Source organism: Strix uralensis, chromosome 9 (assembly GCF_047716275.1).
Source record: "Strix uralensis isolate ZFMK-TIS-50842 chromosome 9, bStrUra1, whole genome shotgun sequence".
Lineage (NCBI taxonomy): Eukaryota > Metazoa > Chordata > Aves > Strigiformes > Strigidae > Strix > Strix uralensis.
In genome coordinates, this window is record NC_133980.1 from 20,858,491 (window position 1) to 20,884,384 (window position 25,894).

Consider the following 25,894-nt stretch of genomic DNA (forward strand, 5'->3'; position numbering starts at 1 on the left):
CTTAGTCTATTTGGATGATCCATCTTTTCTTCCATTCCGTGAATGCACAACCCCCTTTGTATGCTCTGGCTCCTCTTTTACATGGGCCATGTCCAAGTTCTAGGTTGGAGGGAGAGCTTGTCAGCTGTGTTCTGTTGGAGCTGAATGAGCTGCAGCAGTGGGGTTAAAGGCCCATGATGAGCCAGTGAGCTGAGAGACAAACAACTGCTGCGTGATCCCAGCCTAGGGATGTATAACCCTATCCTGTGTACTGCTTGCCAGCTTGTATAGACCTCTCCTCTGGTTCATCTGGTTCCCCTTCAGAGGTCTGCAAAGGTTCTTACAGCATAGAGTATCAGAGCATCAACCCCTTCCCTGAGATCCCTTGGACTTGGCTGAGTTAGAGAAATACTAACTTACGCTGGATGGGATAAGCAGAGTCTACAATATATATACAGAGGACACAAACTGCAGCCACAGGAGGTGGTTACGCTTGTCTCATGATACTTTCTCACAGAGAAAGGATGGGGACAAGCTGGGAAGCATCCTTATCCCTCACAGCCTTCACAGGCTCAAATACAGCACTGGCTGACTTTCTAATGCCTGGAATGGCTGAATGTTGGCCTGTTAACATATGGTGTAGCTCACTGCTCCCTAGGATATTCAGGAGCAAGAGAAGGAATCTGAAAGGGTTTCACAAACTCTTCCCACCTCTGAAGGGTGGCCGAGTAGCCTATGTCATATACTGTAATTTTAGGGTTTTTTTTAACAAGACGCATCTCATTTTGTTCAGTTTAAACTTCTCACCTTTCTCACAGCAAAATACCCTGTTTTCTAGTTCTAACAAAAACTGACTGTAAGCAATGAAGCTGTTACTGATCTGTAGTTGGAAAAGCCTGTTTAGACATCTGTGTAGACCATCTTCCAGAATGTTTTAAATAAGGCATGTGAACTCTAGATTGGTTAAGTTTGAGAATGTTTGAGAACTGCAAATGGTGTCCTTGTAGTGAAAGCACTAAGATATGTGTATTGGTTTTCTAAATGAGAATACATAGTTGATAGCTTCTCACATTCCTTATGTTGCAAACTTCATTTAAATTTCAGATAAGCTGTGTGGCAAGTCTTAGCAATGGGGTTTTGGTGTGGTGTTGACTTTACTCATTGGAGAGATTTAGAATACACTCGATGCAGGAAAGGGACAGATTTTTGTGTTGATCAGATTTACTACTACATACTTCAGAAGGCAAACTCTCTAAGGCTTTTTGTCTCTGTAGATGAAGTCCTCAGTGCTGAATTACCTGGCTAACAGTGAAATACCATGATCAAACTCTACAGAAAATGATGAATTTCTGCCAGCTTAACAGTTAAATTTGTCATCAACTCACCATCTTTCAGTGAGTTTCAGTATGGCCTTTGAAGGCTTTCTCTGCTTCTCTGATGGGTATAAGGCAAGCCTTCTCAATGATCTCTTAAGTGACTGCTACCAAATGATCCAGCAGTTTTTTGCCCCTTTGGAGGAAGTAAGGGCATGGTCTCTAGGTAGCTGTGTGTGGTCTACTAAACTCTATTAAATATGTAAAAGATAATAGTTGAACAGATTCAAAGTGTTACTGATTTTATCACTTCGGCAATGGAAGAAAGTATCAAAATAGTATCAGTAATAAAATACATACAATTTATTTTTCATAAAATTAAATATAAAGTATTTTATCAAATAATAAACTGAAATATATGGGGTCATTAGAAACTTTGTTTTCTGCTTCTATAGCATGAGCCTTTTCCCCCCTCAATGTACAGGCAGCTCAGAGTTGCCCTAATTGCCTTCCAATTCACTTGTGTACCCAGGGTTTCTTACCAGTTTTACTATATAAGCTGTGCTCACACAGAGAAGTTGAACCGTATTCTTTGACTTACTCTTGATGTGTTATACTAATTTGGGAGGGATTGACTGGCTTGTCTGCAGAACATTTAGTACATTCCTTTCTAAATTGCTTTTTGTCACAAAGATACTATGGGTTGCCTTACATCTAGCTGTTATAACTGAATTATATATAACTCAAGTCCTGTCAAGTTTGTTTACAAAGGCCCTGGTGTGCTTGGAATCATGCGTTCCATGAGACACCCAGAGGCTTCGGTATCTCTTAGCATTTATCCAGCACAAAACCAAGATAAATTTATGTAGAAATACAGGTTGACTGTAGGATTTCCCATCTGTATTTTTATATGTGGTCTTTCCATTTTTCCTCTGAAATGCTTTATATTACCCTGTTCTTCAGGAAACTGGCTTGCAATAACAAATGTTATGGAGGTGCATGTTTTTCTCCCCTTTACCTTGTTTATAGGAAAAGACACAGAATAGGGTTTAACTTGCTCCTAGCTTTGCTACTATAGCTGTCTTTCAAATGAAGAAGATAACCATGACTTACTATCTATATTGATTTTTCTTTCTGAAGCCTGTTTTCCTCATGGTTTCAGCTGCTCTCAAAATCTATATGCATGTATCTGTCAAAACTCTTAAGTTTTCATGAACTGAAGTGCACACCTGTGTTGCTGATCAAGAGTGGGCACTGCTTGCTAATATTCCTTGATGTTGCTGCTAAGCCATAGCTATTTTTCTGTTCTAGTACTGTCCTTTGTCTTTTCTCTGTTCTCATTCATTTCTCCTTCTTTTTCTCTTAGTTTATAGCTCCTTCTCCAGGTTTCTTCTGCAGCAGCATGCCCATGTTGGAGTTCGGCTCCTTGAGACAGGTGCTAGCAGCTCTTGAAGCACAATTGAACTGCTTGGCTGAGCCTCCTGGTCTGTAAGAGTGAGCTGGTCTTGTAGTAGCTGACTTAAGGATGACTGAGGCAGCAGACATGGAAGGTGAGTGTCTTTTAGGAAACAACCCATTACCTCATCCTCAGTTACAGGACTCCATCCCATTAAGCAGTGCAGCCATCACTTGCTCTTCTGTTGGCTACAGTCTTTGCAGGTTGGAAAAGAATACTGTAAAAGCCACTACCTCTTACAACCCTGACTGTGCAGTGTCCCAGCTAAGTGGTGGACCCCAGAGTTTTTAATGTTGGTGATTGGTAGGGAAGGACTGTCAATAGTCCTTACAGGTTTTGGAGAATGTCGGAGTGATTTCTGTAAGGGTAGAGAAACGTTGCATGTGCTAAATGGTGTCTGTGGGACACTCAATTTAAACTTAAATCTCATAGGTATAATCTAAAAGAGGGAAACAAGGCTATAAATTGTGTTCATTACAGTCCTTTTATGGAGAAGAAATGCTGGGAATATACGCATGCTTACAGGCAATGAGGGATGTTTTAGTCCTCCTACTCCAAAACAGTTCTCTTGTTTTATGGTGTGAATATACCAACTGAGCACTCTGCTGTTTCAGAAGCGTGGTCTGAATATGCTTAGATATTACAAAGAGGATGGAAAGAGGAAAAAAATGAAACTGAGGGAAGGTGGAGAGGGCGAAGAATTGAATGGCAGTGGTTAAAGCATGCAGAGCCTTGATTTAAGGGGTGGTAAGGAAGGACACTACGGGCTGTTAATCCAACTGAACACAAGAGGGCTACAATAACACATTTTCTCCTGATAGAAGGACATTTCAGGATGGAGCTTTATTAATGTCTGTCTACGTTTTGGCCTGCTCTTAGGTTTATACAGCCGGCAAATGAAATAAAATGCTACTTGACACCCTTTAAGTACTTGTGTACACCTATCACCAGTACAGGCTATAAGGATTTGAGATTGCTATTTTTAACACTTTTCTGGTACTTTAAACTGCTTAAATGTTGGTACTACTTACTGAACATGCTATTGCTGCTGATAAGGTACCAAAATCTGTGGCACAGATATATAATTCGATATGTTCTCTAGTGATATGAGTGTTTTGTTCTGCACTTAAATTGTGGAGAGTCCAGATTGTGTGAGCAAATAAGGAAAAGGGAACATATGAAAAGCAGGGGGAAACTGGAAAAGTACAAACCCCTGCCTAGTAACCAAGAGCAAGTGTTAGATTGCTTCTCTATTGATCCAAAGTGCAATTAAAAGCTACCTCCTGCAGCTGAATTTAGATTGGGCTTTTAAAGTTTCTATTTCCCCTACGGACCTAGTATCAAGTGGAAAAAAACCTGCACAGCAGGTCTGTAAAATCATCAAGCAGACTGTGCATCATCAGCCTGAACTCCTTGGTTTGCACAGGGCTACTTACCCGAAGCAGTCCGTGGCTCTTCGTGCCTGGCAGCAGCTCAGTTCAGGTGCTGAAACACGACACCAAGGTGTGTGCTGGCTAGCATCAGTGTAAATAGCCGGTGTTCTGCTTCATTTGTTGTGGCAAAGTCAGTAAAAAGCTTCTTTCTGCAATAAAAAGGTGGGGATTTTTTCAGAAGGAAATTTTTTGCAGTTTTTTAGAAGGAAGTGAGATGTTACATTTTGTTCTCTCCCTGCTGTTGTTTAGACAGTGGTTTGTGTCTCTTAATTGGAGCTGTCAGGATTTGTTTGTTTCCCTGGAAATATACGTGAAAAATAACTTCCCAATCAATTGTAAATCATTAGTGAAAGTATAGCTTTACTTATATGGTCCAGGATTAGCTTCTGCAGTCCATAAAGCTTACAGAAATTAGGAGGGCCTAAGACAAAGCTTGTGCAGGTTTAGGAGTAATGACTTCTTTTCAAATAAATAATGTCCAAACTTAACAAAACTTATACCTAGGAGCTAGAGGAGCTCTTACCAGCAGCTGTAGGCAAACAAGGCTTACTGAAGCCACTGTAACTCTCAGTGTGAACGTTTTCCACTTCTGAATGTGATAGGCTGCTTAGAAGAGTGGAATATAAGCAAAGAGGGTGCAGTAGCAGTAAAAAGCTGCTTGCTTCACTTAAAAGCCTTTTCAAAGGGCACTCAAGAAAGGAATACTAGCATTTTCCTCCAGGCAGAGACAAACCAAAAGAGAAGGGTCTTAAAGCCTTTTGCAGCCCACTTTGAGTTAGAGAAATAAATTTGCATTACTTTGCAAGCTTTTGTGTTCAGATGAATTAACTGGGCCTAAGGGAAGGACCCGAAGGGTCCATAGTATGGCATTTTTCTGGCATAAGATCACCCCACCAGTTCACCTGGCACAACTGTGTGCCACAGCTGCCTCTCCCCTTGCTCCCATTGCTGTGTGACACTGATAACCATCAGTAGTTCCTACGTGGGAAGTTTGAGCTATCTTCTTTATCATAACATTATGCAGGCACACAGTGCTAGTGGCAGAGAGGCAGGGAGGGGAGAATTCCAACTCCTTACCACTTCTGGTTAGCCAGTCATTAAATACAGCCTGGCTTTCTGTGCTGGAAAGCATCTAATTTAGGCATGATCCTACATCTGCAGCCTAGTTTCTGTAGGGCAGGAAAATTCTTCTCTCTGCTGACCTGCAAGATTGGCCATAATGGGTTGATGTTGGTCACTGCTGTTAATGTGCACTGTATGCATGCTGTGTCTGCTGCTGCTTTTTTTCTGATGTACTTGCAAAAACACAAAAGCAGCAGGCTAGTTCTCTTGAGTTCATGGGCCTAATTAGGTAAGGTCTTTTCATAGAAAAGTAAGATTATTTGGAAACAGTTGTTAAGCAAAAAAATATTATTGTCCATCACAAGTAAATTACATAGCTAGGTAAAATGTAGGCTGCTGAACAGAGTTGTTTCTGTGAAACTGAGGGGAATGTTCATCCCTTAATTCTGAATTAATTTCTGAGATGAATGTTGATGCCCCACATCTGTAGTACAACTGCACTGTGGTGTCCACATTCTTGCATATAAGACAAATCCAGTTCCGAGGGTTCACAGAGACGTGGCTTTCCCAGTGCTGCAGCGGTATCTGCGGACACTCCCCATTCAGCAACAGTGAGGAACGTCTGGGGTTTAAGTGCAGAGCCAGCTCTCTGCTCTGCGTAGGCCACAGTAGGTAGAGCTGTGGGCTGCAAGGGACAGGAGCATGACCGTGGTTGTGGGGAAGCCAGATGTTCACCTCCTGGGGAAGGCAGCGTGGGTACTGTGGCGCTTCCTGTGGCTTGTTTACTCATCCCAGCTATCTTTCAGAGAATCCAGCAAGAGGTTTTGGTCTACTTTAACAGATGCTGATAGCAATAAGCACTTATCTAGCTCACTGAAGGCAAGATGGTGCCCCAGCAAAACCAGCGAGGCCAGTGCTGTCTGACAGTGTAGCGCGGCGTGTGCTGCACCACAGCTGTGCAGTAAAGGGCGAGCACGTTCGAGTGGCCTGCAGGTAGTGCTGCTTTATGGGCCCAGGATATGTACTCAGGAAGCGACAGAAGCCAGAGGCAAGTGAGCAGATGAAGTACAAGTGAGATCTGGAGGCAGCTGGGACTCGTACTTCTTGTGTTGTGCCCTCCAGAAGTGAAACCAGAGTACTCGGAAGCTGGCAGCATCACAGTGCAGCATGCGCCATGCTGCTTGGCAGGACGGGGTTGGAACGTACAGAAACCAGAATGAGCAAGAGCAGCGAAGGGCTCTATGAACAGCAGCATGTCTGTATAGACCAAATCGAAGCTGAATGGGGGCAGAGAGGAGTAGGGTCATGCACGCTTAGGAAATTGTGGAAATTACCTCCACACTGTTAAATGAGTGAGTGTAAGGAGGACACCTCTGCATATGCTCTCTGCTCTGGCAAACAAGCGTTTCCAACGCAGAGTGGATTTCAGCCCCGTTGCCCTCTCAGCCAAGCACGCACAATTGCTTTTGATGGAAGGACCTCTCCCCCTTTGCTGAAGCCAGAGGCTGAAGCGGGGTTCCACCTGTGTCAGCCACTGGCACCAGTGTCCCCAGGAGTCCCTGAGCTCCTTCGGATTTCCCTTTCTCTCTCACCCTTCAGTTGCATCTAGCACTGCACGAAAGAGCAGGATGCAGCTCTGCCCAGAGATACTGCTCGGGGCTAGATGCCTGCTGTGCGCTGGGGAACTCTCTCCTTTAGACTGCAAACATGGGACTTAAATGTCCTAAATCTTCTAATTTTATGCTCATGCGGTAGTTTGCATCTGGATCAGACTCCTGGTAAGAGCTTGAGAAGCCTTAGGCCTGGATTTAGAGCTTTTGTCTCAAGTGCTGAGTCTGTGGATGTTGCACATTCTTTTGGCACCAGCCGCTTATCAGCAAATCCCTGCCAGAGGTTACAGGGATTTGCTGATCTACCGGCAGAGCTGCTCATGTCTTGCTCTCTCATCCAGCTCTGTCGAAGAGCACAGGTTAGCAAAGCCCAGCCATTTAAGGTACTTAAACTATCTGAGTTTCGTTTTGATGGTGATGGGCTGCAGAGCAATCGTGCCTGTAGCTCTACCCGAGTGTCTTTAGGGTATGAATGACGGGAACGGGAGTAGCTAGAGCCAGTGGAGGACACGGACAGCGTTCTTACTAAACTGGGGTTTCACTGGGGCGAGAAAGGCGCCCGCTGAGCGGTTGAGGTGTGCACAGGGCCACAGCTGGGTCTCTGCAGCCCCCGCCGCCTCCCAGAACCGGGCGGGCAGGGGGGAGCCGTTGCCCGGGCAGGCCGCGCTGCCGCCAGCACACGCAGCTGCACCGCCCCGTCCCTCTGCGGGGCGCCGGCCCCTTCCCGCGCTCGGCCTCCCCGCGGCAGGAGCGCGGACGGGGCAGCGCGGGCCGGCGGCCCCTCACCGCCAGGCCGCGGAGGGCCCGGGGCCGCCTCTGCCCACTGCGCCGGCGGGGAGCGCGGGCGGCCCGCTGCCTCCCACAGGCCCCGCTCGCACTCCGCGCTGGCCGCTGGGCTGCCCCCTGGTGCCCCCCGCCAGCAGCCCCGGCCCGGCCCGGCGGGGAGGAGGTGCCCGGGGAGTTCCCTGACGGGGCATTGTGGGAAGGCGCGATGCGGCCGCGGCCTCACCTGCGCGGGGCGGGGAGGGGAAGGAGGGCGGGAGGGAGGCGGCCGGCAGCCAGCCGGGCCGGGCCGGGCCGGCGCCCAGCCTGCCGCCGCCGCCGCACCATGGTAAGTGGGCCGGGGCCGCTGGACCTCGCCGGGGCCGGGCGGGAGCAGCCGCCCCCTGCCCCGCCGGTGCCGCGGCTGGGCCGGCGGCGGAGCCCCCCTCGCTGGGGCCGGCGGCAGCACGGCGGAGCGGAGTTGCCCCGTTCCCCTTGGACCCGCGGGGAGCGGGCTGCGCCGCCCGGGGCTCGGCAGGGGGAGATCCCCCCGCGGGGCCGGCCTGGACGCGGCTTTCCCAGGAGCCTGAAGCAAGCAGAAATGTTTGCGCGCTGCCTGGAAAAGCAAAGTCCCCGCGGAGGTGGGCTCAGACCTGGAGCCGCTCCGCCGTCGGAATACCCCTGTCCTGGCGTGCCTGGGGAGAGGGCAGGTCCAGAAGTGGTGCGCCAGCCGGCTATTTTGTGTTTGGAAAAAAGAAACTTGGATTTTTTTGAAAAACCATTCTGCTGGGATAGTCCAAGTTAGCTTCAAATAGAGGTAAAATGTTCTTTAGAAGCTGCATGCCAGCCTGTTAGGGCTGTGCCGGCTGCTCCGAGAATCAGAAATGCTATTTCTAAGAGGGTTTGAAAAAGGTCTGCACCTGTTTTGAGGAAATGAAAGTAATTTTCTTTTCCTTTCTGTTTTCTGACCCTTGGGGTGAGCTCGGGTCATGCTGACAGCCTTTCGTAGCCAACCAGGAAAACAAGGCTGTTAGAGAGAGAGGTTTTATAAAGTCTTCCTGTAACTTGAGGAGCTGAGGTTCAAGTCGGTTCCAGTACCTGGAGAAGGATCGAATGTGGTTTCATACGGATCTGTGTCTTTTGGCTGGCTCTGGGGTCAGAGCGGGGCAGTGCTGGGCAGGGGGTTTTCTTGTGATGGGAGCATTGGGAAGAGCTTTTCACGACGGGTAAGTGGAGAACTTGGGCAGCAGCCTCGCCTCCAGCTCAGGTGCCTGTGCTCAACTGCCTGGTCTTGTGGGGGTTGTAGGTACTTAGCTTTGCATTTCCATCAAGTAATGCGTCTGTGAGAGAGCATGTGGGTCTGGTTCTGTTCCTTGTATGTTGTCTATCGGCAACGAGTCCACGTGTGTGACCCGGCTTTATGGCTGGGTAGAGAGTGGCTTGTTTTAGCTTGGAAGGGGGCAGCAGCCCTTCAGGTTAAAGGGCTGACAGGCAGGATCCTGCGAGGGAGCCCTTGGGTTCTCCGGTGCTGTGCTTGGCGTTGGTTTGCTGGGTGGGTTGCTGTAGTTTGTTAAGCACGATGACCAATATCCTCAGAATAATGGCTAGATTTTCCCTAAGGAGGGCTGCGGGCTCTCAAGCAGTAAGATGGTCAGTGATGCCTCTTAATTGAGAAACCATCTCACTGCTTGATAATTCAGACTTGGGGCAGGTTCTGCGAGCATGCCCTGAGCTGCTGTCTCGCACAGTTTGCCTATTGTGTGCGTCTGTAGTATCAGTTACTGGCAGAGCAGCTGAACAGAAGTCTCTCAACTCCTTCATCAGAGGCCAAGTTTTGTTGTTCGTCTGTATCCTCAAAGGCAGAGCTATGTTGTTTCTTCTCAGTGGTTTCGCTAGAATGCTAAATACGTGTTAGTCCAGTGTATTTAGAAAGGTGTACCTGTCATTACATTTGCAAATAGAGTATGCACAGTAATGAATTTACAGATGGCAATGCAGTCTCCACACCTAAAGTCCCCATACAGATACAGCATTTCTGGTTACACCCTGAGACAGCCCTACCTATCCGCTTCCCTCGGGTAAAGCTTGTGTAAACAACTGGAGTTCCTATTTTGCTCTTGAAGGTCAGTAAATAATGGGAGCTGATTTCGGGGAAGCTGATCTCAAAACCCTCCCTGATGCACACACTTCACAAATGCTAGTTTTCAAAGCACTCACAGTGGTCCCAGGGGAGCGCTGCATACAATAGTGCTGCTTATTGACAATTTGGAGACTGTCTGCTGCATTGATTGTTATAATTTTATACGGTGAGTGTGCATTCTTACAATTAATATTTTTTTTTTTTTTCTTTTCTGAGGTCAGTACAAACTGGCATTAGGACATTAACTAGTGCTGTCAGCCTTATCTCATTCTCCTGTTGTAGAACCAGTGCTGATGAAAGGGTGCTTTTGTCAGGGTACTCTTTTGGTTTAAAATTCCTCTGTCTGTCATCCAGTCTCTGTGAAGGGGTTGTTACACTGGGTTAGGTGTCAAGAAATAAGGGTTACTGGGTTACAAACCAAGAATAAGCCTTATTCAGGCTCACAAGTGAAGAACTTTTCAACAGGTCATTTAAACTCTCTGTAGATCGGTTCCTCCGGTTTGGAATGACATAGTTGTGCTTGCCACCTTTTTTCTGTGTTTTGAGATCTGAATGGAAGGTACTTGAGCAAATCCTGTGTGTTTTAGCAAAACAGTTGTTTCAATTGTTTGCTGTGTTGCAGATGTCCAAGGAAGTTTCAGGGAAGAGTCTGTTTAGCAAAGCTAACTTCACATCCCGTTGAGAAAGACTGCTTTTCTGCCCGGCTGCTACTTTGTGACATGTTAAAAAAAAAAAAAAAAAAGACGACTCTTTAGAAAAGAGACTAAATTCTGCTCCCTGACATATATGGGTGCAGCAAAGAAACATGTCCTGAAGGATTGCTGTCTCAACAAAGTCAAAGAGCAGGGAGAGAGCAGAGAAGAGAAAATTACTAGTTTCCCCAAGGACAGGTGTTGCTTAGTGTTTCAGCTGTAAGTGTTGCAACACCTTGATCCTACTACCACCTCAGTGTTATCAGTATTAAGTTCATGACAGCACACAGCTCTGCATGTGTAGCTTTGAGTGCAGAATTGGTGCCTGCATAGCAAAGGGCCAGCTTCCCTCCTATCTGTGCTGCTCATCAGTACAATGGGAAAAATTAGTACTTGTGGGAATGATCTGAAACCCTGGAGAAAGATCAAAAGAATCCCACTGAGCACAGGGGCGCTAAAAATGTACTTGGCGTGAATAGAAAAAGAGTTGGCAAGCACTGTTTCCACTTAGCAAGACATTTGATACCAGCCACTGATCTAGAGGCTTGGGTGGCAATATTAGTTGAAATGACTGCAGCTTGCCTGGTGTTTGGAAAGGAACTCTCAGCTATTCTGAATATTGACCTCACGAACAGTCTTAATGCCCTTTATTGTTAAAATAGACACAAATCTGCAAAAAATGTTTTCAGTGCTGCACAGAATTTACTATCTACAGTTTGAAGAATAACTGCTTTTTTCCACTCTGATACAGTTGTGTATTGGCCTAGCAAAGACGATGAACTTTGCCTCTAGACATTTACCTCTGAAAGACAAGAAGGGCGGCAGATTAGAATAAATGAGGGAAGGAGAGAAAATTACAAATAAATGATTCTTATTGTTTGAGGCAGCTTCTACATAGGAAGGAAAAAAAAAAAAGAAAGTCCATGTGGTATTTCTTTCTTTCTTTATCTTGTAGTGAACTATTAGTGTGGGAGTAGATAATGGTAATGGAATGGCTTCCTTTTTAGAAGATCCTGAGTAGATAGACTTTTCAGCTTGGAATGAGATGACTGCAGGGGAAGTGATAGAAATGCATGAAATCATGAATGCTATAAAGAATGGTTGCTACAAGAAGAGTCAGGTTACATCCTGTGAAACTTTTAGGCACTAAATGTAAAGAAAACAAAAGGCCCTACTTTTCACACAGTGTAGATGAATGTTTTAATCCACTGCCAAGCATGTGAGTGTCCTAGTAGTTAGGTAGTTCATAGAGGATGGGTCCACAGGTGGGTTGTCTGGATCCAGTTTCTGGCCCCGAATCCTTAAACCTGTGATTCCTGGAGACAGGACTACCAGAATGATTTTACGCATGCCCTGTTACTTATATTCTCCCCTTCTGGAAGCTGCTCAGATCAGAGTACTGCTCAGGGGGTGATCCATAATCCGGTATTCAGTTACTCCCTGACATTCAGTTGAACTCTTGAATACTGTTTTGTGGGATTTCCTAAGAAAAATGTTTTTTAGGATTCTTCTCGGGAAGTCTGTAATCTCTGACTGTTGATGTGGTCCTCTTCCAGATTTGGATGTTCTCTTTCAAGTACTCACTATCATTACGGGTTGTCACTGTTGCACTAGAGGCTGTTCTGGACTGGCTGGCTACGCAGTAATTGCGATGCACACTTTACTGTCTCTGGGTAATAAGCTTATTTCCGGAAAGCAAAAGAAATGTTATGGTAGATCATCTGCTGATTCTTTAAGTCATTTTTTTATATTTTCACTCACAAATAAGGAAATTGTAGGCATGTCTCAGAGCCAGGAGTTACTAGGATGTTGAGTGCCTGCAGGGCTTTGGAGAAAGCCATGGCGTCTGGGGTAGGCAAATGCAGGAAGAGGGCTGGAGGGGTAATGGGCAGCCAGGGCTTTGAGGAGGCAAGAAAACGCTGCCAAGCATGTGGACCATGTAAAATGTTTGCTGCTTTTCTGTATCTTTACTTGAATTACTTCAAAATCCCATGCTTTATAAACCATCCCATAGATGTTCTGCCTTCTGAAGGCATCAGCAGCAAAAGGACAAAATGATGAAAGTACTGAGGAAACTGATAGGTCAGGGAGAGCAGGTGTAGAGCTGCTACTCCCCAAAGTACTTACAGGATTTATGCTTCATCATATACATCAGGTATGTATGTGAAACAATTGTAGTCTTTCTAGTGATGCCTAAATTAAAACTGTACTGCTCCTGTAAAAAGAATTATTTCTGTATCACATATGCACAGCTACTAATCACCATCCCTGCCCATTCATTTCCCTACTGTCCTTTTCCTGCAGGCTGTCATCTGCATTTACTTCGCTGCTTTGGGTGTATGCTTTCTTGAGTGGCCACCCTTGGCCTTTGCATTTTTGCAGATGTTGCAGTTCAGAGAGGTGCAAGATCCAGTCATGCACAAATGATATTTCATTTGTGAGTAGGAATATGGCATGCAGAGTCACTGGGGTAGGATGAAAAAAAAATTTACATTTCTGTGTTTGAAGGCAAGCTTGACATGACATGCCTTTTTGACCAGACATGTCTTTCTGGCCTAGTCTGTCCTGAATTTATATTTCTCAATATCACAGACATAATCCCAGGTATTCTATGTACCAGTCTTTTTCTTCTCTAATGTGCTGAATTTGTGTAGGATGTCCATCTGCTAGCCTCTGTTCAGACCTGAGAAGAGAGGGCATTGAAATCCCTCTTCACCAGCCAGTAAATGCCTGTTGTTGCCTTGCTGCTTGCAGTGGAGCTTGAAGGTGGTTTTGCTCAAACACTTGCAGTTCTCGATGGCTTGTTAACCAGCGCAGGAACTCCTCCTGTGTGGTCATCGTCCTCTGCTTGGTCCCCTGAGGTGAGCGATAGACACAAACCACAAAGGAATGAGAAATGGAATCATTTTTGCTTGAAGAAAATGCAGAAATTTACCATGTTGTTCCTTTGTTTTGCAATGCTGCATGCTGGAAGGAGAACATGTGAAGTGTTGGGTGAGTGTCTGCCTGTCTGCTCTGAGCTCTAGAAAAGCCATGGGAATGGCTACATGAAACTCTTCACAACTCGCTCAGGAGACAGCGATGGGGAATGACCAGCACCACAGGCATTTCCTTTCCTTCCAAGCCTCATGACAAGACCCAGATGAATAGCAGAATTAATTTTTGGTCCACTTTTTCATTCTGGAGGCTAAATTTTGGGCCAAAGCATTTTGTGAAATCCTGTGCTCTAGCCCTTCCTTCCATAAATAATGGTTGCTTCTTTTATGTTTAGGTTATGAAATCCATGTCATTTTTTTTACCTTATTGAAAAACTGTCATTTTAAAAGGGAAAAATGAGAATATCTCTATTGAAAAACGCCTAAATGAAATTCTTTGGTGTTTCCAAAAAATTACTCCTGTGGTCTTTTAGAGTCATTCAGAAACGTGATCCTAACTCACGTGTATCTTTGGTCCTTCCAGAGCTCAGGTTTTCTGTGAGTGTCTTTGTTGGGAGCTGGAGGAATGGGTGTGAGGCTTCTGCAGACCTGCAGTGTTCCTGCTCCATGGGGCACAGACGTCCTGGGCTGAAGCACTATCTGTCAGCTGGCTGAGGAGCTGGGGAAACTCCTCACCTTCCGGTGTGCCTGCCCTGTTCCAGAGCAAAGCTTTTTAACTTTGCTCCTTGAAAGGTCAGAGGCAAGGGAAGGGCACTGCGGCAGTAAGGCTTTGCAAATACCTGATAAGACAAACTGGAAATGAGAATAAAAGAGGCTGCTCCTTTCGCCAGAGTCCATTGAGCTAGATTTTATCTCTGTTTCTTCACCAGCTGTTCAAGGAACAGACTGGGAAAATGGCTTCTTGTGACTGTAAAGTACATTGGGGCTATAATGAATTAGAGGTAGCTCTCGGCAGCGTGTTTAGCCTTTCCCCTGGTCTCCTCCTTGTAGTAACCTAATGAAGATTTCCACTGCCTCCCAAATATGTATTATCAAATAAAAATACCTCTGAGAGCCCAGCCCAGGAGGCAGAAGGGATGTGATTACCTAGTTAATAATTGTTCTGAATGTCTTCAACTTGTGCTGCTTTCTGGCCCCAGAGCTGAGACTAAAGATGTGAGTGCTTTCTCTCTGCTTCACATGGCTGTAGTGCAGTCACTGACCTGCCCTCAAATGGCAGAGTTTGAGCCAGGTTTTCAACAGACTCCCCTGCCTGGATCTGTTCTTTCTTATTGCCTAGAAACTGGAGCAATAAAAAAGTACTGATTTAAGAAAACTGAGAATAATTATCCTCTGTGAAAACTGGATGTCATTGCCTGCATCTGCATCTTAGGAGCTATCTTGGAAAGCTGTGCAGTCTCCTCTCCAGAGGGGTGCTGGAAACCCGGCTTCGCTGTTGGTGGAACCTGCAGCAGCCTGCGAAGAGGAGGCACAAGCATGCCTGTACTGTAGGGAGGACATTGAAGGAATGCTACCGAAGAGAAATGAGCCAAGGTCGGGGGGACTAGACCCTCTGGAAGCAACGATAAGCAGGAGCAGGGCTGGAGGGAGTTTGTGGGGCACTACAACTTCCTTGAGCTTTGTTTTCTGATCCTTAGGTAGAGATCAGAAGTGAGGAGCTTCAAGATGGTTTTGGTTCAGAACTTGAGCTCAGCTATACTGTTTTGATCATAGTTTTATTTAACTCAGGTGAGGCTATCAAGAAGGTTGTTGGCTGGATCAATACTGTATGGTGTAAATATCCTTTAAATGCTAGTATGCTCGTCTATTTAAAATCTTCAGTAATAAGATAAGGGTGACTTCTGCATCATGAAAAGCATAAAATCAATGTGTAACTATAGTCACGTGTGCCTGTAATGATCTGGCACAGCTTTTATTGCATGGACTTTGGATGTATTGTTTAGGGGAAATTGTTCAGAAATGTTCCTAATAGAGATTAAGCGTGAAAGAATTTGTGCCAGTTAGGCAGCAATACACTACTTCAGTATTTTTGTGTTGCTGTTTTTTCACTTACTTTCTTTTTTCTTCTTTGCTTTTATCATACAGACTAAATATGTATTTTAAATCTTAAAGATGAGATTCTACTGTGTTTAATAGACATATGTCAGCTTCTGCTCCGCTGTGAATAAAAGTTGTGGTAACAGAGTATACAAGTAAGGAAATTAATATTTTTGATAAAGTAGCCTGGTTTGGATTTTACTTATTGCTTTAAAAGTCCCTAAAACCCCAGAGTGTATGTATTAAAGGTCAGTAGCCAGATGGGCACTTCGTGCAGCAGCAGAATGCCAAAATACATATACTTCAGTGTGTTATTATTCTGTCTCTTTCTGATCTGGCTAGATTGTTAATAGTTAGGTCAGTAGTTGTCCATTCAGTATGTCTTTCTCATTTCATCCTAAACACCTGGCATTCCAAATCATCTGTGTGCTCACAGTATAGCTGTTCATTTCTTTTGTAAAAATTTCAGTATTTACTTCCCTCCCTCCAAAAAAACCACTAAACAAAGCAAATACTAAAAAGAAATTTTTATTCTTCAAATGTTTTGGAGAAAAAAATAAATCAGCTAATGGCTGAAATAATTTGGATGTTCATGCTTTTTAAAAGAAACAATTTAATGAAAGCAGGTTTTGTTCATTTTCAGATGTGATGTAAAAATAAATACTAATAAAAAAATTCTGGACAGCTGTCTATGTACAGAAATACATTCTTTCATATCAGAGGAAAGAATGAAAGGTCGTAAAAGATAAGCAGAATATTGATTCAACTAGACTAGAACAGTGTCAGAAGACCAAGATGACTTCAAGGGAGTCAGAATAAGTTAAAAGAGAACTTTATGATAAAAAGTTGCTTCCTCTCCACCAGGTACAGCCAGTCAGTCTGGTTTTCCCCAGGCTCCTGTCAGCAGCTGTTGCCATCTCAACAGCTGAAGGTGTGGCTTTTTTCATCCCACCTCCCTTTTTATGTGGTCCATGAGTTTTTCTTTATTAGCATGCCATATATTGCCTGTTGCGCTACTGGCAGCAGCAGGCTTAAATGGAAAGTTTTTAAGGAAAACTTAAAAGTTTCCAAGTTCTGCCAAGCTGTCTGTTTTAGGATAGTAGTTCCTAAATTACAAATTCTAGTTAACTGATAAATTTCAGGAATCTTTCTGTTTTATAAAGGTGACTTTGTTTTGGGAGGGCTCTTAACTGGATTTGGAAAGGTTACAGCTGAAGCAGTAACCCAGTGCTGCTGGAGTGACAGAGCTGCCTAGCTGCGCAAATCCTTGCCCAAACCAAGCACCCAGGAAACAGAAGGATGCTTGCTTTTCGCAGCCTTCCAGCCGCCATCTCCTCTTCTGCATTCCCTCCCCTTAGGCTCCTTGGAGTCCTCCCATTTCCCTGTCCTCCCCTACTGAGGGACTGGAGCAGCCAGATGTCACAGAACAGGTTTGAAACAAGTTGGTAAACTTCACACAGGTTGAATTACAGGAGGAGGAGAAGCATTTCTAGTGCACATTCTTCTCACGGTGGGGTGAATTAGAGCATTGACCTCTAGAGTTCACCTCGCAGGAAGAAATGTGGCATCTTTTACATGTTTATGTCATTGGACAGTAAACTGGAGAAATTACCCTGGGAGTCAGGAAAGCCACTTTGTGTTCCCGTGTTGTCGTCTTTATTTGATATCCCTACAGGTGGTTTGTTCTGTATGTAACAGAATATAGTCTGGAGTCCTTTAGACAGTCATAGTAAACATTGCAGTACAGATTATGTTAGGTTTTAAAACCTTTGTAAAAGCAACAAATGCTCCGAGTTTGAAACCAGTGAGCCAGCTGTGAAGTGTTTGATCAGTTTGGAGTGTGAAATGGCCAAATACTGGGGAAGGCTGCACCAATGGGGACCTCCAGTCTTGGCAGGGAACAGTTCAGGAGACAAGCTTGGGTGAGCTGCTTATCAGATCATGACAGCCCATTAGCAGAAGGAGGGAAAGGTCTCCCAAGGAAGGTGGAAAAAAAATCAGTGTGCATTAGTTTTATGTATTTCTCTTACATTTACTGTTTGTGAACCTGTACACCTTCAGTATTTTGCATTTTCGATGTCTGTTCTATTTACTGTTAAATTATTTCATGTCAAAGTCTAACATTTTTTGTTGTTAAGGGTGTTGTTTGTTATCCTGGTACAGTTTTGTAGATCTCAATAAAACAGAAGGCCCTGTAACTTTCCAACCAGTTATATAACTTACAGCTGCAATTGATTCAGAGATGCATGAGAAGGGGATAGAGTTCAGGTTTAGAAATCTGGTTTAAATGCTTGATTTAAAAAACACAACTATTTTTCGAACTAGAAAATAATGGCCTACAAATATAAAATGCAGTCATTTAGGCTACTTACTGACGTTTATGGAGATCATTTTGCACAGTGCTCGAGGTGGTTGGGTCTGATTCAGTAAAACAAACTAATAAAATTACACTCGGCTCCCAGACCAAAGCTTGTCTCCTACAGATTCCACATGTGAAGGCAGCCGATGCTCTCATAGGAACTGTACTCCTCATCCCGACCCACTCAGGCTTGGACCTAAAAATTCCCTCTGGCGTTGCCTCTGGGTCTGGTGATTGTTAGTCACAGCCAGCACACCCTAGAATGGTAGGAGAAGGGAACCAAGCACCCTGTTTCAATGGTATTTTTCTTGAAACAAGTAATTTGCCTTTGTTTTCCTCTGGAATCTGAATTTACAAAGATGAGCAAAACATTGCAGGATAATCTACCTCTATTTGTAGTTTGGCTGCTGAAAACCAACCCAAAATTCCTTAATCAACATCTGTCTTGTCATTAGCACTATAGGAAAGCAGCTATGTTTTCACAGTCAAGGAGCAAGGAACAGATGAGCTGTTAGATTTGTGTTTGTGCAGTACTTCAACATTTCCATGTTTATTGATGCATCAAAATCCTTCCAGTGAGCTGTATGAACAGAGCTATGAGACCGAGGAATGTGTTGTATCATGTCAGTGTGGCTGGGCAGAGCAAAGCTCAACTGAACGAAGCAACATCTGTAGCAGTTGGATGCTTAGGCGTACAAGAATTAAGCCATTTAACTTCCTGAGACTGTAGTAGTATTTACCTCCTAGAGAGTTCACCAGATTGAATGTACTTCAGAAATTAGAAAAAGGAAGAAGAGTCAAAAAAGAAAACCCTACAGTATTTTCTAAGTTTCTGCAACTTTCTGACATATTGTTTTGTTATAGGAGCTCTCAGCTGGCCAGTCATACATACCTAGGCTTGAGGGTACACTGTTTTGCTGCAGACTGTAAAATTAGAAATAGACTACAGTAAAGGCTCTTATCTATTTTCTAGCTGTATATATTTCTATAATAGTAAAATTTCCTTTTGAGGTATGCAGTTACATTCTACGTATGAAACAGTGTGGGATGGAAGACCCAAAAGATAAGATTTTTGAAGCTTGTGTATGAATCTTGATGTGTTTAAGAGCATTAATGGGTATTTTCTGATTGCAAAGAATGTTGCCTCTGCTCGTGAAAGTGGTGGTGAAACATCAACTGCATCTTTATAAGAAACAGTGCAGTTTTCAAAGCTTTTAAATGGAGAGCAGCTCACTTTCCTATGGGTGAAGCATAACATCCTGAAGTAAACTAATCAGCAGAAAATGGTGGTAATATTCACCGTAATTCCCTGGGTTGCTGGTATTTAACCTTTTAGAGGCATAAAGTTGCTCTCCTGGAGATCCATGGCACTCAGATTTAAGGTCTGTTGGGTCCAACAGCTGAACCTAAACCAGAATACCCTTTCATTATCTTTCCCTATTGAAGCACTGCAGGCAAATATATTCCAGAGGATGTCTCCAGCATGATGTTGTTATGCTGAACATGCTGTCAGCTTTTGATAGGGATTCATTGACTAATTCCCTGCATTTGCAATCGAATCTGATCATCCTCTCCTATCTGATTCATCATATTTTTAGAAATTTATCAGATAGCTGCTACCTGTGCCTGATTGCTTTTAAATGGACACCCGCTGACCTGCTGCTCTTACCTTCAGAACCTACGCTTTGCTTTTTGAAGTGCACTCATCTTTACAAAGGCTTTGGAGTTAATGTGCTGTGCAGCAAGCAAAATAGTCTTGCATTGATCCAGCTCCTCTCAGTGGACAAGTGTATGGACAGTAAGTACTGTCCCCTCATCTGCTGGGAAGGGGTAACCCTGACAGCTGGAATATTACCATGTCAAAACCCGGTTGGTAATATGAACAGAGAAAAGCAAGAATGTGGTGCCTTGATCTTCACTGTAATCAGGCCATGTGTACTGCCAGCAGCATAATTGTTTTTATTTAGCGTGCTCATCTGGAGAGTATTACAGAACTCAACACAAGGCAGCTACAAAATCCTTGTAATTTTATCAAGCACATTAGACTAATGATAGCAAGAGCCATACTTCCAGCAGTAGATCCAGCCACAGGCACATATGAATAAAACAGTCCACCTTTTCCTAAAATGATCCCACATTTGAAGTCTTTCTCAATATAGTCAGAACTCTTATCTCAGGATTACTCAACAGCTATGTCACCTAATAGCTAGAGAATGGTTCTGAATGATGAATGAATGTTTTGTTTAAAATCCAGTAGTGCTTTTTTTTTTTTTTTTATTTTACCTAGAAGCTTACCTGGTGCACTTCTCTGCTTGGACTTCACCAGAGGTTTTGTAGAATAATTATGTCTTCACAGAAATCTGCATTGTAATCTTCATAGTAATTGTGAACATTAACTTTCATCCTCACTGTGGAGATGGAGTGATGGGGAAGTAAAAGTACAGCAATAAGCTGGAATAGAAAACAAGTAGGAGAAGGAACTAGGCTGTAGATTGAGAAGCTATAGGGAAGGGTAAGGCTAGGCTAATGGGAACGGGGATGTGGAAAGGGACCTGCCAGCTCTTGTGTTGGGAGTTTGCAAGGATTGGGAGCAAGTGAGGGAAATGAGGCTCCTATGCTTCTCCCTGGTCCTCCCAGGGAAGCCTTATCTCTGCACGGGCAAGTGACAGGGTGCCCGTCATCATACACGTGGCTGTGACTATGGTTAGACATCCTTCTGCCTGGCCTCTGTTGGGACTGGTGAGAAAAGCAGTGGGGATGTCTGTCAAGAACAGGGCAGTTCACAGTGTCTTCAGCCGCTGGAAGCATCTCTATCCCTGCTAGGTTTGGGGATTTTTTCCATTTAGGAGAAGACATCCCACTGAGATGGATGTCATCCTCAAATAGATTTCCTGCATTCTTAAAACCATTTCTGTGCTGTGGGTAGATGACTTGCTGTACTGCTTAAAGACACAATATGGTCAGTTATTTTAATCTGCTAATAAAAGTATTTGTATATATGTGAATTGATAATTTTCTCTCAAAGGCCTGCTGGCATTTGGAAGCTGGTACTTCTGTATTTCAATAATTAATAATAATGAAAAAATCATGGGTCAACCTATGTAAAATTATGTCTGGCTTTAAAATTGAAAGTTTATAAGAGTGTAGGTATTGTGCTTTATGTAACATAGTATCCTTGGTCACTGAGGTCTGTCCTTTGTCATCAAGGTCATCTGTGTTTTGAAATCTGGTGATTTCTTTAGTAAAACTAGTCAAGCTCCCTTTCCAAAGTAGTTGGTTTCTTCTGCTCCTCATAGCCCCTTATAAGGAACATGCTGCTCTGTTTGTGACCTGAAATACTGCAACACCAGAATTGTTAATGGTTATGATTGCTATCTAGGTATTCATATTTGTGCCACACTGCATCCTTGATCTCCCTAGCCCTGTTGTATGTAAGTCTTTATTCCCTTCACTAAGGTGTCTTAACCTTGCTGGAGGAGGGGCTGGGGCCCTCACCACTGCGAAGTGGTGATGCTCCTCCTGTTCCCCAGGGAAGTGACAGAATAGGAAGCAAGTCTGCTGTTTGCACAAGGTAAAGGAGGATGGGTGGGGAAGGATGCAAAGGGAATGCTTAGGGAGAAGTCCCACAGGGAGGGGAGAGCTGCCAGGGGATGAAACAGGAGGGGGGAGGGATCTCTGCTCACATGTTCATCTTCCCCCAGACCTCACTGATGCTGCATCCAAACGTCATACCAGGGCTGGAGATGCCTTCCCTAAGATCTCACAGATTTCCAGCATCAGGCAGAGGAATGCTCTTCTCTGGTGTTAACCATGTTGTTTTGTTTACTCTAGATACACTTTATACTGCTGTTCAGTCGGCAGGGGAAATTAAGGCTTCAGAAATGGTATACGACGCTACCTGATAAAGAGAAGAAAAAGATCATTCGAGAAATTGTTCAGATTATTTTATCTCGCAATCAAAAAACAAGTAGTTTTGTTGACTGGAAAGACCTCAAGCTTGTTTACAAAAGGTGTGAGTAATTTTATTAGAACATATAATTACTATTCAAATAAATAACACGTGCTAGAAGAGGAAAAATAAAGGCTCACTGTAAGAAAAATAGCAAACAAAACCCTAAGTGCTAGACTAAGCTAGTAGGATTGCCACATTGGGAATCTAACTGGGTATAACAGCAGTGTCCCTGGATAAATTGGCAGGGTAAATTGTGGGGTGAAAAATACTTTTGCAGTCTGTCAAATGAGAAAAATGGGAGTAACCTAGTAAGTATTAGTGGTTGAAATTCTGTTAGAAAGCTTTAGGCTTCGCTGCTCCTTCTAATTCCCCAAGGTAGCCTGCTGAGATGTGTGCTGGGCTTTATCAGGCTCTTTGGGAGGTTGCAGGAACTGTTCTGGGGCATGTTCAACATTTTGTCAAATTTTGTCTTTGAAATATTTGTTGCTCTGGAAAGTTTTCAGTCCCATTTCCTTTCCAAACAAATCACTGGTCCCCAGTTACACTATACTTAGCATTCTGCCTGTTAATTCTTGTAAAGTTGTAGCAAACAAAAGTAGCCTTAAGGTATAGCATATTGTACAAATTAAGCAGCATCTCCCATATAGCAAAAATTGAGTTCCATGCTCTGAAGTGATGGGTGTAAACATCTGACCAGATGATGTGACAAGTTGGGCCTCTAGCTACAGAACCAGAGAATTGAGGTAGATCATTACACCCATCTTGGGTTGATTTAAACATGAAGTTTTGCTGAGAGTTAGTTATGAAGACTGTTTGGTCCCAAGCAGTTTCATGCTTTCTGGCCCTATGTAAAACATTATCATTTGATAACCAGTAGGCTTGCTGAGTTGTAACTCCTTCCACCTTTATTTTTGTCTTTATTTTTTAATAAAGAGCAGTAACTCATTCTATAGTTTAATTAACCCCACTTACTGTGTTATTGCAGCAGGTGAGTGAGACCTTAAAGTACTACTGATTTACTGGTTTAAGACCAGTGTTGGAGGTATCCCACTTTGCCAAGGGTGGAGTTTGTTTTTCTAACTAAATTAATAATTTGTTTAAGTTACCTATCTTTTTAAGTGTTCTCTGGGACACTGTAAGAATGAAAAAGAATAATTATTTTAGAGTCCAGATAGACATTAACTGTCATTTGCGTAACTTCTAAGAGACGAGCAGAGCACTGAGGATCAAGCTGGTCACTCTTATGTTTTTGCCTTTGTTTCCCTAGGTATGCTAGTTTGTATTTCTGTTGTGCAATAGAAGACCAGGATAATGAGCTCCTGACACTAGAGGTCGTTCATCGATATGTAGAGCTTCTGGACAGATACTTTGGAAATGTAGGTTTCACTTTCTCCCATGAACCATGTTCCTGGCTATTTGATAATCAGTTATCTGAAGCTGTTTTGCTTCATGTTTCCATCTGCGCTACTTGTCCGGTAGGCTCTCTCAATCCAGAGTGAAATTAATTTTTAGAATATTTTATAGAATAGTGCTGAAAATAGCATAAGATTATTTTTCCATCCTTTCTTCCCACCGCCCCCCAATTAATCTTGATGCTTTGTATGTCTGTCTTGGAATAGAATTTGAGGGGAAAGCTTGAGGAAAATTACTTAGAAAATTTAATTCTCTCTCCTGATATCTTCAGATACACTGGTTTTGTTTGTTTCATAATATTGTGTAACAGTTAAGGACATATAAAGAGGAGAAAGGTGGTGGTGTTTTTTTAAAGAAAAGACCTGAAGAAGGTCCAAATAAGTCTTTCAGTAAGTGCTTAAAGACTACAAGAGACCCATCTTTTCTGTGAATATTTTTGAAATTATTCCCACCACCTTAACTAATGTCTTATTTAAATCACTGTGCCATGACTCATGTTTGTACCGCCTCAAAACAAAAAAGCAGTTGGTGACTGTAAGGTCACTAGGACAAGGAATTTGTCTTGCTCAGTGAAACTGTGCATGAATGTATGTAACCCGTATTACAAGTGCTATGTAAGACCTATTGTAAAGTTAGTAGGGTAGGAAGTCAGCTTTGTTCTCTGAGAACCAGTATGAATGTAGTGTATTAGATAAAACAAGAATATCTTTGCTGTAAGTTTAGGGTATATATGTGAACTGAATATGTGCAGAAGTTGCAATATTACATAATATGCAGTATCTTTCTTCACCCTGCTACCTGCCACAAGAGTGCATATGTTGAATGCATTTGATCATCTTCACAACTTTTGGCCCAGTAGTGCTTATAATGCTGTGGAAGTTATTTAAATGTGGGGTGTCCTTTTCTTCTGGCAGGTGTGCGAGCTGGATATTATCTTTAATTTTGAAAAAGCTTATTTTATTCTTGATGAGTTTATAATTGGTGGAGAAGTACAAGAGACTTCAAAGAGGTCTGCAGTGAAAGCCATAGAAGACTCTGACATGTTGCAGGAGGTAAGGCAGAAGACAAGAGGCAAACACCTCATCTTCCTACAAGTTTCTTGTTGGACAGGAGCTTAAAATACAGCTAAGCGCTTCTGGTACTTAATTATCAAAATGTGTCTTATGTTCAGTTTCAACAGGTACAACAAGGCAGTTAAGGTAGCAGTCACATAAGCTTTCAATTCAACCCTCTTGCATCTTGCGGAATCATCTGGAGGCTCTTTATATACTGCTGTTGCTCTGGTAGTTTAACTGCTAGAGTTTCTTGGATATTATATCGAGAAATAGTTTAAGACATATCTAAGATATTTATATAATATAAGAACATAATCTAAGATTTTATGTATACATGTATATATATAAATACAGAAAAAAACTCTTTCACTAATGCATTAGAAACAGATGACCTACTATTAACATTCAAAATTGGAAAGAGTATGTGCTGGCAAACTCCACATTCATTCATAAACACCCATGTAGTTTTTCTGGAGGGCACAGATATGTAACCTTTATTCAGAGCCCTGCAGGAATTCTCTTCTGTAACTTGTACCATTGAGCCAGGAATGGCAAAAGCAGTTGAATGTGACGAATTTACTTCACCCCATTGTAATACTGAAGGAAACAGCACGCTGGTAGAACTAGTTAGGGACACGCTGTGCAAGTCGAACAGTTTTTCACAGTGGTCTGGCATTTGCACGTGAAACTAAGCCAGCTATGTAAAAAGACCAGCTAGACATGATGAGTTTAGCCACAACAGTGGTATGTCACGATTTGAAGATCAGATTCTAAAACGCTGTTAAAGGTTTTTAAAGCAGAATTATTTCTACATTTTAATTAATGTGATCTAATTCCGTGTGTACCTACAAGTGTCTTCAAAGAGGACAAGAGGGTTTGTTTGAATATCACTGTACCACGCCATAATGCATCAGTTGTTTCTCTCTTTTTATTTTTTCTTCCAGACAGTGGAAGAGTACATGAACAAGCCTGCATTTTAATGTTAAAACTACCTGGAGAGAGAACTGCTGTATGCACCTGTAAAATGCGCTTCCTGAAATTGCTTCCCAATGTGCCAGATCCTCAGAGAAATACCAAAAACCAATAACTAAAGGGGTTTGTTTGTATAATGGTGAAGATGAAGGTCAGCTAATGTAGCACAGGGTTTAACAATTCTGTACTTGCGTTACTCTGCGTATGAGTTTCTCAGAGTTGTTATTACCCTTGATCAAGTTTCTCTTCTTCTTGCTGGACTAAACACTTGTTTTGTACCATGTCTTTTAGCTACGGGTTTTGTCATCATAAAATGTTGCTCTTAACAGTACTTTGAAGAGGTATTTTTACTAGTTTTGGTCCACTGCTGACCGTATGACTCTACTTTTGTACAAATGTCCATTATTTTGAATGTAATGATTATTCTGCTCTAATAATAATCTTTTTTCTAAAAGCCAAATTTTTGTGGGCCCTGATTTCACAAGGTTGTTTTCTTGAAGAGATTAGCCCATCTAGTATAGGAAGAAATATGCTCCTCTTCAGACCATCCCCTTTCTTTTACTATCTTCCTTCTATTTTCTGCTCTAGTCTGCTAATAAGACTGCTCCAAGTGCTGCTAGAGCACACTCCACACCTCCATTTAATCTGGAAGACTGTTCTGACTCAAGGTAGACTTCTTCCAGGTTTAATGAATCCTTTTTGCTGCTGCATGCGGATGGCCTG

The 25,894-nt window shown here is 43.1% G+C and overlaps 1 protein-coding gene across 1 annotated transcript; it reads left to right on the forward strand.

Annotated features, from left to right (window-relative positions):
- Positions 1–7,901: 7,901 nt before the first annotated feature.
- AP1S3 (adaptor related protein complex 1 subunit sigma 3) lies at positions 7,902–25,631 on the forward strand. The gene is made up of 5 exons (XM_074877706.1): positions 7,902–7,964; positions 21,611–21,789; positions 22,999–23,107; positions 24,059–24,196; positions 25,144–25,631. Exons 1-5 carry the CDS (start codon positions 7,962–7,964, stop codon positions 25,177–25,179), a joined length of 465 nt encoding a protein of 154 aa, XP_074733807.1. The 5' UTR covers positions 7,902–7,961; the 3' UTR covers positions 25,180–25,631.
- Positions 25,632–25,894: the final 263 nt, after the last annotated feature.